The sequence below is a fragment of the Athene noctua genome, chromosome 5 (assembly GCF_965140245.1).
Source record: "Athene noctua chromosome 5, bAthNoc1.hap1.1, whole genome shotgun sequence".
NCBI classification, from domain to species: domain Eukaryota; kingdom Metazoa; phylum Chordata; class Aves; order Strigiformes; family Strigidae; genus Athene; species Athene noctua.
In genome coordinates, this window is record NC_134041.1 from 9170343 (window position 1) to 9183014 (window position 12672).

At 42.0% G+C, this 12672-nt stretch overlaps 1 protein-coding gene across 2 annotated transcripts in view; it reads left to right on the forward strand.

Annotated features, from left to right (window-relative positions):
• The window catches only part of LOC141960575 (BEN domain-containing protein 5), a 971168-nt gene that overhangs the window by 862208 nt on the left and 96288 nt on the right, over positions 1-12672 (forward strand). For both annotated transcript variants that reach the window (XM_074906246.1, XM_074906247.1), the window contains exon 11: positions 2660-2812. In XM_074906246.1, coding sequence (XP_074762347.1) covers positions 2660-2812 — 153 coding nt within the window. The remainder of the gene's footprint in view (positions 1-2659; positions 2813-12672) is intronic.

Consider the following 12672-nt stretch of genomic DNA (forward strand, 5'->3'; position numbering starts at 1 on the left):
ATAATGTGAAATAGTTTTTTATGTGTTCAGTATGAGGGTAAGGAACAAATATCAGAAAAAAAAGTTGAATAGTTATTGTGGGCTGATTTAGGAAATGAATGACTGAATAAATGTTTTTTAACACATGTTTGAGTGATGAGCTATCTGTTGAATGTTGTGGTTTCCAAATAAGCGATCTGGAAGCTTAATCTTTAGGTGAGTGTGAAATCCGTGAAGGACACTGTTCCCTCACAAATAACCAGTGTCACAAGACTATTTGAAAATGGTTTTGATGATCAAGAAATTTCTTCAAGGAAATTTTAACACCCCAAGAGATTCTGTAAAATTCTCTGGAATGCTTTTATTCACAACTTTTAAAGCGAGAATCCTAATAGAGTTTAGAAAATATTCTCTGGTGATACTGTGTTAGACTGGATGACTAGATCAAGTTGAACACTAAGCTGAGACTCAGTTCATCAGTGTGTGCAGGTGAATTTCTTGCTGGATAGTCTATGGAAAGTTATTTTAGTAATCTGGGCCTCTGTGTCCCTGTTCATAGACACCTCCTTTTTGGAAACGGTTTCCTAATTACGGATGAATGAATATAGTATGACACAGCACAAATCATAGAGTTTATGGCAGCAGCTTTATTTGTGTTAAGACACAAATGATACTACTCTACTGTTATATATCTCACTGTCCTTCTCAGTTACTTTATATTAGTAAATATGTCCCTATAAAGAATTCTGTTTAGTTGTTCTAAAATAAGTATGACTTAGGTCACTGACTTCTGTGTGAAGGACATTCATGCTTTACAAATATCCAGTTTAACTAGATTATCTCCTCAATTCATTATCAAATCACTGTTTTGAGACTCTACAACATGTTCTGTTTTATGGTGATATGCCTGTGTGCATCTGATCTCATCAAATTCCGTTTCTGATGGGGAAATTATCTTATAAAAAATAATATTACTCAATCTTGGTTTTAATTTCTGTATGCTTGGAGAGGAAGAAAATCCTATGTGGTATTTCATCCTGTCAATGCTAATCTTTCTCCTCAGTGCTATATCTCTAAATAGCAGATGTGTGCTTTATTGCAGTGTTGGTCCTCCATAGCACAGCATAACGTTTTGGCAGGAGCAAACAATTTATTGTATTAGAGTCAAATACAATCAAATGTTCCTTTTCCTATGAAGCATGGTCAGATATTGATATTGCATTAGCTAACATTTTAACATAGGAGAGGCTTAATAAGATACAGTATTACTCTCTCTAGGCTGTTTAATTAAACTAAACAGTCACTGTGTATTGTACATTGGTTTTCTGCCAAGGGAAAGTAAATCTGTATCATATTATTTTCACCTACTGAATGATGTTCTCCCCCCATCAGAGACTCTCTGGAAGAGCTGACACTGCTGTCACATGAACTGCATAATACAAACTGTGTTTGTATTACACTGAGCTGTCTCATAGCTCAGTATTTTCCAGTAGCCTGAGCAAGCTTTGTGTGCAGGCGAGAAATGTGACCAAAGAGCTCCATGTTGTATGTTACTGGTCGGGATCCCTGTTTGCCACCCAGGGGTACACAGGGCTAGGCATCATAATCCCTCTCCTGCTAACCAAGCTCTTCTCCACCCCTGTGTTGGGACAGGGAGATCTGAGCTGTAGCCCTCTGGTCACCAGGAAGGTTCTTACTGGACCCATGGTGGCAAGGTGACAGGGGTGGGTTTGTCACTGTCTAGTCTCAGAGCACCATTTGCTCAGGACCAGAAGTTGCAAGAGTTTGGGTAATTCAGTGCCATCTGCTCTGGTAGCACTCTTTAGTGCTGTATGTTGCCTTCTTATTGCTGTCAGTGGTACCGTAGATGGTCATCAAGGTGAACATCCACTCTTTGCCACTGGTGGCAGGAGAAGTAGTATCACTTATGTCATGTGAGGAAAAAGTTGTGTCCCTGGACTGGAGACTTGAGCAGTGTTTTCATACAGAACCTTTTGATGCTAAATTGCCAATCCAGGAAGGGTATGGGGAGAGCAGTCACTTCTGGGTTAGGGGGTCCTGGTGTTTTCTTCTGAAGCAAGAGTTGATGCAGAATCACATGGGAAGGTACAAGCGGAGAGGCATTCAAGGCACTTGTTTTGGGGAGTTGTTCTGTTGAATCACTACTGCAAAGCAGAGCAAGACAAAGCCATTTGTGTTATTTCTGCTTATAAACTAAAATAAACTGCACAGGGAATACTGGTCTTTTTTACATAATTCTAAGCCCATCTTCCATGGCAGAAGGGTACATCTACACATTGCGACGCAGAACTGTGCAGACATGGCAAAGCTATGTCTGAATAATCATGCTCTAGAACTGGAAGGTGCATATTTTTATCAGTGGCAAAAGATAATGCTTTGACTCTATTTTGCACAGTGTCCTGTGCTGCATAAATGTTCCAGCTTTCTCAGAACAGGTAAGGAAATGTCTGTCATGGTCCTGTGTTGGATCTCACATGCACCCATGAAGCAGCACGAATGGCTGGATGCATCAAAGCATTGTCTTTAGCGTGGCTCTCTGACACTGGCACCATGGTTAGATTCAAGGATGGCTCTACTGGATTTATGGGAGGCTTCACCTACATAACGCAGCTATGATTTATCTCATGCTGAATGTTTTGTTGTTGTTTTCCCTCAACAGAAGATTAACTTGGAGTTCTATATTGACATCCATGCCCACTCCACCATGATGAATGGCTTCATGTATGGGAACATCTTTGAAGACGAGGAAAGATTTCAGCGACAGGCTGTTTTTCCCAAGCTACTCTGTCAGAATGCCGAAGACTTCTCTTATGTAAGCAATGTTTCTCTTAATTAATTTTTTCCTAATTTATTTTTTAATGATAAGTCTCTGGCTTAATTGGATTGTGTGAATTTTATTTTAATATGAATAGAAGGCTACTTAAAATTTTTGTCATCATTAGCTACTGTTTTCCCTCTTATATTTACCTTATCCAAAACTGGTAAGTTGTGGTCTTATGTATTGTCATTAGACATGTGAACAGAGCAGGTTCTTTATCTTCTATATTATAACCTTTGGTTCTGAATTACTGGAACACTTAGTTGTCATCAGATCTTTTGTCTTTTGATCAACTGGATCAGCTTTATTGTTTCATTGGGCAAATTTAAAAAAATAATAGCAGATAGTAAAAATAATAAACTCAAAAGAAAAGTTTAGATAATTTTCTGTTGAAAGTTGTGACAAAGGCAATGTATGCTTTTGAAATTCTTTGATATTACCATGGAAACTGTTGTGCAAGAAAATATGCAATTGCTCAATACATGTCTTGTAACTTGAAAGAAAGTATGTGTGTAGGTATCTCTGGATATTGCAAATAAATGGTAAACTATAAATGAGCTGGAAAGGTGCATATGTTTTTAGAGTAAGTTTCAAGCAGAGTAGAACAGATCCGTACCACACATTGGTTGCAGTAGCCCTGCAGAAGTCAGTAGATTTAAGACTCTGGTCCAGTGTGTTGCAAATTTGTGTCAGAGTATGACATCCTGGCCCTTTCCATAGCCTCTTTTGTGCATCAGTTTTCCTTGAAAGCTGTGCAAGTAGCACACACAATGCCCAAGACTGCCTGCTTGCAACTGCTTGTTTGCTTCTCCTGGCCCACCTTACACACCTGTGGAGCTACCAGCTAAGCTACTTCTCTACAGTTATCTTTTTCTCTGTTTCAATCTATGCAGTCCAGGTTTGCTTAAGTGGACAGTCTTTGAAGTAAGTGGTGTTTGGTGTCCTATTTTGCTTTGACTGGGATAAGGAATACTCAGAAATGCATCTCAGCCAAGGCAGTGGGAACTTCCAGACAGAAGCTGTGATGAGGGAAGGCAGTGGATGACATTTGGCAGCTACATAATGGGAACACACTCAATTAAAAATTACTTTGGAATCCCGCATCAAGCAGAGAAGAGCAGAACTTACTGTTTGGGCCCTAATTTATGTCTGCTATGTTCTTAACCCTCTTTGTTACCCACCATAGGTTTTCCCAGTCTGCTGTCTCCTTTTTGCTTATACTTCATCCTTCAGTATTGAGAGAGAAACCTGGGTCATCTCTCAAAGATAGGGACAGCTGGGGCATGGTGCCTGCCTGCTCGGCAGCGCCATCCCAGTCAGCTTGTGACAGAGGTGGTGGATGGAGTAGGGTAAGGACCTTGTAGTGTTTCATGTGTTTAGCTCTAGAGAAACAGCATCTAAAACCAGAAACAAAAACAGATGAGTGTGCACAGCAAAACAAACTGTAACTGGAAAAAGGGCCATTTTCATCATGGCAAGAATGCTAGCCTAAAGCTTTCTCATCAAGATGCAGTAGAGAATGTTTTTGTCTTGTGTTTGTGCATATTGCACTGTGGAGTTTGAGCGTGAAGTGAGTATAGAAATGGAGTTGTGCCACTCTTTGCTTGACAGATCTGTTCCAGTAAAAGGAAGAGGAAATTGAGACCTCCCAATTCCTGTCCATTTCTCTCTTCTGTGGTAGTTTGTTTTATGCGAGAGTGGGAAGAAGTTTGGATCTGTCTCAGACTTTTCTAAGGCTAGGCAGAAGATATCCTTTCCTCTGTCTTTTCTGTTCCCAGGATGGGGGTCTCTAGTAGACCAAATATTTCCTTTTTCTTGTTGGGATCAGCAGTGGCAGCTGGTCAGGTAATGACTGGGAGGGTGTGTGGCTGCTGTTGCTGCCTCTCTTGCTTCATAGTATTGTTTAACAATTGTCAGTATAGTTTAACCATTATCTGTATGTTTTGGGGGTTCAGGGGACTGCTGCAGTGTGAAGCTTTCTGCAGTCATCCACTGCAAGGGCTTCTCAGAAAACTGTCCGGAGTGCAGAGGACCAAATCCATACTAAATGAGGGGGGACAGCAGCTGCTTCTGTTCCCAGCTGTTTGGAGCCTGGGGAAGAGGGAGCTGGGTTCAAGGAACAGCCTTTTCTTGTCCAAGATGACCTCTGTGATTCTTATCTATGATTCTCAGAGATTCTTATCTGCACCTGGTTGTTTCAAAAACACATTATAAATAAGGGGGCATTCACAGATCATAGCAATGAAAACCTGCAATTGACAGGAGTTTAGAAATTTTGGTCTCAAGTGTCTGATTTCTCTCTTACTGTGGGAGATTAAGTGTTCCTCTTAGTGCAAGCCTTGGTTGACAAAGGGAAAATCTTTGAGAAAATGACGTAGGAAATAGAAGCCAATAGCTAAATAAACAGCGCAGTCTGTCCCCTTTGACTCTGAATCTCCTTTCTGTAGAATGTGGCAATCAGATATATACGTTGGCATCCAGTGCACCACAGTTTGACATAGGTGCTGCTGACACTTAGTACATTGGGCTTTCAACTCACATCCTACTGGTCTCTTGAGACCGGAAGCTTTTCCCTTGCCATCCATCCAAGCCATTCTTCTCAGGGCAGCTGAGGAGACAGAAGTGTAGGAAAAGGAGACCACCACAAAGTGTCCGACGTGCGTGAAGCAAGAGGAGTGAATATTACTGCTGTCTCCAAGTGGGAAAGTCTCTATTCTCTTGTTTTCAGCTCCAGTCATGTGAGTTATGTGACTGGTTGGAAATATCAGGGGTGAAATTTGCTGCTTGAAAGAGAGGAAAGTAATCCAGAGCTTCCTGCATTTAAAAAGGGGGGAAAAAAAAGTGTTGAAGATTAAAAATAGTGTATGTAAATATGCCCTATTGACTGCTCAAAGGGAAGGGGGGAAGTACATCGTTAACATTACCAGGCTGGTGTTTGAAAGTGTGGGAATGGACCACTGTTGTTACTAATTAATTTTCCAAAGCTTCAGGAGGTCTCATTTACATTGTATGCTGCTGCGGCCATTTGTTGGGATTATAATACTTCAACAGCAGCACTTCAAGTGAAAACTGGCGGCTGCATGAAGTGTTGTCCATAATTGACTAGCTCCATGTCTTCACACAGCACAGAGACAATGTTCCATTATGTTATCCATTGACAGTATCATTGAAAAGATTACTCTCCTTAAAGCATCTGTCAACCTTGATTGATTTACAAGGGACAAAGAACTGAAAAGGTTTGAAGTGCGGGTACAATTTTTGCCACCGTTTAGCATACATAATGGTTCTCCTTTGATGTCAAAAGCTCATCTTCTATTAATAATGCAGAGGGCTTTTGAATGCAGGCTACTTGTATGGAGTTCCACACTAATAACCTACTTGCTGTGAAATGGGATTCACTTTGGAGAAGCAGTCATTTGTCTGAGTTTTACATGTTCGGAATGAATCCCAACTCAAAGGGATTTCTTTCAGTGCTCTGCATGATTGCAGCTGAGCCCGGCACGGGTTAGGGAAAGCAGGCAAATCCTTGCCTGCTCCTCCAGCCGAGAATCTGGCAGAAATCACACAGCCAGATGCAAAGGAGCATGAACAACAAGCCTAAGATGATGCGATCAAATGCCTTGTGCCGTTTTGTCTGGCAACCTTCTATTAATATACTTTAGAGTGCATTTCATGCCTGGACTGCTTTCTTCACCTGTCATTTCCAATAGGCCTTTTTATTTAAATGACAGCATCCAAGGGAGATTGGTGATTAGAGTAGGGGATGGATAGGGGGTTTGTGCCTGCGTGCCTGTTGTAGGACCAAAGGCAAGTCACCCAGTGTCTCTGTACCCTATCTGTTGAGAAGAACACTTAACCTCACAGTACTCTAGAAGGCTGACTGTGGTTTGCAGGTAAATGTTGTGAAAGAGACCAGAAACACTTCATTTGTACATGACTTCAGAAACAGAGGCCTGCCTTTGGTTTAGCTGTCAGCACATGAATAGGAAAGTGAAAGAAGAGCTGGGAAGCTTTGCTCTCAAATAAATACATGAGACATTCTTGGGCAGCTGTCCGGGGAAAAAGGACAAATTCTGTAAGGAAAACATTTTACATTTTCAAGGTTTAAGAAGGATATTTTTAAACATTGGGGAGTAAATATAATCTTTGTGGAGGCTCTAGCAGTGAGATCTGACAAGCTCTTTTGAAAGGCTGACTCATTGGGTTTTAGGAGCAGCTGTTGACACCATGTCTGAGTGCCTTACACATCAGCCATGGCTAGGAGTTGTTGCAGTATTTGGAGGGGTGTTCTTCATTTGACCTTTCTTGTTCTGGAAAGTGGATTAGTCATAAGGACCAGACACAAGCACTTGAGCATTTCAAGAACCTGCTAGTCTTAGAGGTGGCTAATTTTGACCTTTGTGACAGTATGAGAGGACACCATCTGTTCTCTGGTTCATTTAAAAGAAACAACTGCAGCCGTTCTTGGACGGCTTTATCACTTCATAAAGATTGCTTTTCTTTGCAGTTAAAGGAAAAAGGATGGCCAGAGGTACTTGGCTTAATCTTCTTGTATTTTTTTTCCTTTGGACTCCAAACTGGTGGTACTTGGAATACTTTTGAGTTCTCATTTCATTTTCTTGTATTCAACCTCCTGGCAGATCACCTTCCTTAGAAATACTGTTTGTTGTCCTCTGTGTGCTGCAGTTAGCCAAAGACCCTGATAAAAATTTGGGGTCCTGTTATCTTGGGCCCTGGATGATGTCTAATTCTAGCTACTGAAAAGAAAAATTAGCTCTATGCTAGCCAAAACCAGGACAGGTAACTACTGAGAATGTCCACAACCCCAAGAGCTTACAGTCATGCTGGGAAAGAGAGAAAGAATGGGTGCAAAATTATTTGCTTGAGGAAATCAAAGAATAAAACCCAGGTCTCCAAAGCACCAGTCTGCTTTCTTTGTCATCCGCTCCCTATGTTTTATACCACGCTGCGCACTCAACAGTGAAGTCTTTGAACAACAACCCACCTTTAGGGAAACATGTTGTTAACCCCAGTGCCATAACACTGTGACCTGAAACATATTTTTGAGACTATCACTGTCTCAGCAGTATGAATTCAGGTATGGAATGATTTGCCCTAGTACTTTTTGTTGTGGTGTATTGTTTGTTTTGTTTTGTTTTTTTATCCAGGATACCTAAAAGTGAGTAACCAAGGAAAAGATTTTAATCTATCTATATTTTCTATTTTTTTCCTTTCATCCACATTGTCCAGGTCTGTTCTCATTTCCACAGCATCCCCCTCATCCATCCAAGCTTTCTTAGGGAATATGTGTTTCTTCCAGCAAACCTTCTCCCATTTACCCATGGCAGCTTGCTGAGCTGTTATCGCTTACCCTGGCTGGACATCTCCCTCTTAGCTTTGTGATCCCTATTACTAATCCCAGCATGTTTTGGGACATGTCTGAAGGAAGCACTGGTACAAGTGCCTGAGGGAGTAATAACAGCTCATGAACATTGAGCAAATGCCAATGACCTGTTCCAAAATAAAGATGTGTTGCATGGGACTGGGCAGGGAAGAGGGATCTGCAAGCATGTTGCTTAGACCTAGAATTCATCCCAAAGTAAAGTCCATACTCACATCACCATCTCCGAAGTGCCTCTGCTGTTTCAGCAAAAAAGACCGTCGTCCCAGAAAGACAAAAGCTGTTGTATTCAGGTAGGTTTTGTTAACAGCTTCCAAGCTTAACAGATCTACTCAGAAATCTCTTAAAACCTGAGCACAACAAATGATCCTACCTTCTTTTTTGTTGTCTTGTACTAGGGCATTTCAAGGAAGACAAATACAGCTATTATATGCTTTAGCACCCCTCTGGGATGCATTTCTGCTCACTGCTTCTTGGACATGTTGCTCCATAAGTTAGTTTATTTATTTATTTATTTATTTTTTCCTGGAGATTGGCTGAAGGGAGAGAGGAAGTGTGTTTCTGGTGGCATAGGGAAACTGATTGTAAAGCCTGTGCTTCTAAGCATTATATGTTTTGGTCTCACAAGAACTCTGCCCTCTGGAGAGTCGCAGCTAAATTAAACTGCTCCTTTACATTGTGCCGAACCAGTCCACCCCTCTTTTTATACAGAGGGTTGAATTAATTTGTATTGCAAAGAAAATGAAAAGGAGGGAGGAAATAGTGTTTGAGTAAATGGATTTTCTTTCAGCACTTTCTTGCTGTGTTATTTGTGCATATAGGAGTTGACAGTGCCTTCTCCATCCCCACACAGGTAGAAATTTTGAATATCCGCAGAAGAAACAAGTTTTCATAGTGGTTTTATGGTGTATTTTCAAAGACCATCATTGCTCTTACCTTATGTCAACAAGCTGGGAGCAGGTGACAGCCTCCCAGAATAGCACAAATGAAAGGAGCTCCTGTACACGCAGAGCGCTGCAAATTTCACTCAGCTGGGACACACTGTGCTGTGAAGGAGGGGTAGGAAGTTGGTTAAGAGCTGAATACCCGTCTCCCTCCCAGGATCTCTTCCTGGGTGTTGCCTTTTTAACTATGGGATAGTTAAACATATCTAGAATACAAGTCTGGTTCAGAGAACTGTTCCAGAGCGGTGAGAGAGCCCAGGAAGAGGCTGAGCAATGGGCTGTACTGGGTTGCTCTCGGAGCAGTGTACAGCATGCTGCCCCTCCTTAGGAGGGGTTGTAATCTCCTGGTTTAGACCTACAAGTGAGCAGAACATCTCTTTACCACAGAGCAAACCACTACTTCTGTGGACTGTTCAAAGCAACCGCATGCATGATCTGCAACTGCATCCCATTCTGCTTCTCATTGTCCTAAGTTTCTGTCATTTGTTAAATGATTATGAAAGCACTCCCAGGAGACCGCACACATGCTCATAAAACTATTGGAAAGAAAAGCATTGCAGGCTATTGCTAGAGGCTATTTTATTGTATATTTTGACGAAATGTCTCATTTTCTACTGACAAATAGGGAAACTGAGAGCTCCAGAGACACGAGTTATTTTCTAAATGGTGTGATTATTCTGTAGAGTTTAGACTAGGAAATGCCAGCTTTGGTGTCTTTGGGGAAGGATGTGCTCTGGGAAGCAGAGGTTGCTGTTAGTAAAAAACAAGGGGAGAAAACCAGATCTTTTTTTCATTACTACCCTGAAGCATTTGCCAGGTCCCTTATTTGTGCATATTACTGGTCACAGCTTGGTCTGGTTCTTTAAAGGGAGATGAATTCCAGACTAATTCTCTGGTTTGTGGATGATGGGTTTGTGCATAGTTAATGGTTAGAGTAGGGACATTGTCACGTTTGGTGAAGTGCACGTCTGGTGACAAGGAGAAGCAGGCTCACTGAAGAAGGGGCTGAGAGGACCTTGGGTGACAGTACGCTCTGTGTGTGTGCACACACACGTGTGTGTGTTTGGGGTGGCAGAATCTGGTGGAGAGAGGAGCTCCAACTGAAGATTGCTTAAAGGATGGGATGAAATCTGCCACATCCTCTTGCCTTTTCCAAGTAGGCTGTGATGGACTGCTCAACTCTGTAGGGAGCCCTTGACTGACTTTGTGAAGGTCTCAGGGAAGGACATGGCCACCCTGCAGATTGTTGTTTAAGAAGGTCTCTCAGAAGAGCTGCTGTTTTGATTTGGATTCCAGTTGCATTAGCTGCTATGGTGAGGCCAGCGAACTCCATAAGCATCTTCAGTGCTGTAGCACGTGGGAAGGTGGGAGTTTGTGCGTGCAACCAGTTCCAGTGCATGCAAGGATGAATTCTGGCAAATGTGAAACGCAGGCCAAATCCCTGTAGTGGTGCTGCCAGTCTAACTGGTACAAGGTGCAGAGTCAGGCAGCAGACTGCAGACACCTCCATAGTCCTGGAGCGGTATGGCAGAGCGCTGCAGAGAGCAGAGCATGGATATTAATGAACAGTGAAAAGTGCAACTATTGTAGTTCTTGCAAGGTGAACAGCTGAAACCCCGAAGCATGAAACCCAGTTGCGTTTCTAACAACAGAGTTTCCAAAAAGGGAGCTCATTTGGGTACTTTTGGTTTTGAGGCATAAACTGAGAACTTATAAAGTCTCCCTCCTTCCAACCCCTCTGCTAATGACCATGCAAATATGTGTTTTTATCAGCAAACTTAAGCAGGCATGACTGAAAGACACATGGGAGGGAGGGGGAGGGGGAAAAAATCTCGTATTCCTCCACTACACATTAAAGGGATAATGAAGCCCCTCAGGGAGCAGATGTGTGTGTGGTGACAAAGTACCTTTAAACTGTTATTTCTCTGAGGAGAATTGCACTTTAAAGTCTGACAGTGTGGTGCTAGGCAGGTTGTGTTCCTGCTACTCCTACAATGTGATGCTGCCTTTAAGAAAGGGTGATTGCTGTCTGCTTTCCACTGAGCAGGAGGAAGAAGGCAAAAAAGACAGGTAGTAGAACGGTGAAAATCTCTTAGGATTTGAGGCTGTTTGGTCTGCAGATTTTAGTTTCAGGCTTTTCTTTCTCACATTCTTAGGACAGGTCAAACTGCTTCAGATCTGCTCTGCATGCCTTTTCTCAGATTTTTGCAAATCGTATTCTAATTCAGAGTATTTTCCCTTGTTAAACCCAAAGTTTGCTGCCCACCTCAGTGTTTTCTACAAGGCACAGAAGTTATGAAACCAAATGCTGTCAACCGCAGAGCTGTCCGTGAGAGTGAGTGAGCCTTTTTCACAGAAATATCAGTCCAATCTGGCTGTCCCTAAGGGATCTGGAAAAACTTCAAATAATGGGATCCCTCTTTGAAATGATCCCAAACTTTTCAAAACCTTCTCTTCCCAAATTTCAGTAGTCAGAAATGATTCTGAGATGAAAAATTTTTCCTTCCTCTTCAAAGGCAAAACTACAAGGTGAGATGAATCTGGGAGTAATTTTGAGCTCTGTTCCCACTTCATCATGTCTCTGCTCCCAGAATCCTTCCTCTTTGCTTGCTACCTCCAGATCAGCTTTCTCCCTTTGGGATTTTTTTTTCTTCTTTTTCTTTTTTTTTTTTTTTTTTTTTTTTGATAATCCCATCTACAACTCAGATGCTGGGTGCAGCTTGTTGGTAAAATAAATCAGAAGAAGGCTGCCTGATAGCAGCCTCCCAAATGCCATGATTTCCAAGTCTCCAGACCCAGTTGGCATGGAGTTGATAGTCTATCACAAAAAACACTAACACATATGCTTTCCAGTCTATTAAGAGAGTTAATGGAGCTGGTGAGAGGTGGGTGTGAGGGAGAGAGTTAAGTTGGCTTTTGAAGTGAGAAGTTCCCTCAGTGCTTCCAGGGGAGTAAGGAGATAAGTTTTGCTTGTAAAATAGCTTGATGGGCTACCAGCTGCAAGAATGGCAGGGTCAAAGCAGTGACTGCTGGGCGCACCATGGCAGTAATTAGCTCTGTCCATATGAGGAAAGCGAGCTGCTGCTTGCACCCGTCTTATAGGACCCAGTGGAGGGGCAAACAGAAGAGTCACAATTTGTAATTGTGCTATTTACAGTCCTCTGCGGCAAAGATTTCAAAGCCAGTGCATTTCTGCGCTCTCTTTCTAACTTTTGCAGACTTCAATAAAGCATTCTAGAAAATGAGAGTGAGTTACAGCTGATACTGTAAAACCCTTCACCGAGATGGATTTGACATTGTCTGGGCTCCAGTCCATTTCCCAATGGCACGTCTATTCTTCCTTGATGACAGGTGTGTCGTTCCTTTTTTCTAGAGCAGTAACTACTATCTTTTTTATTATCATTTTTTTCTACATTGGGGCACTGAGTTGAAGGATCACAGAGGTCAGACCTGCTTTAGAAAGAAAGCTTGCTCTTCAGCTATAAGAGCAGCATCAGCGATGAAGTAGT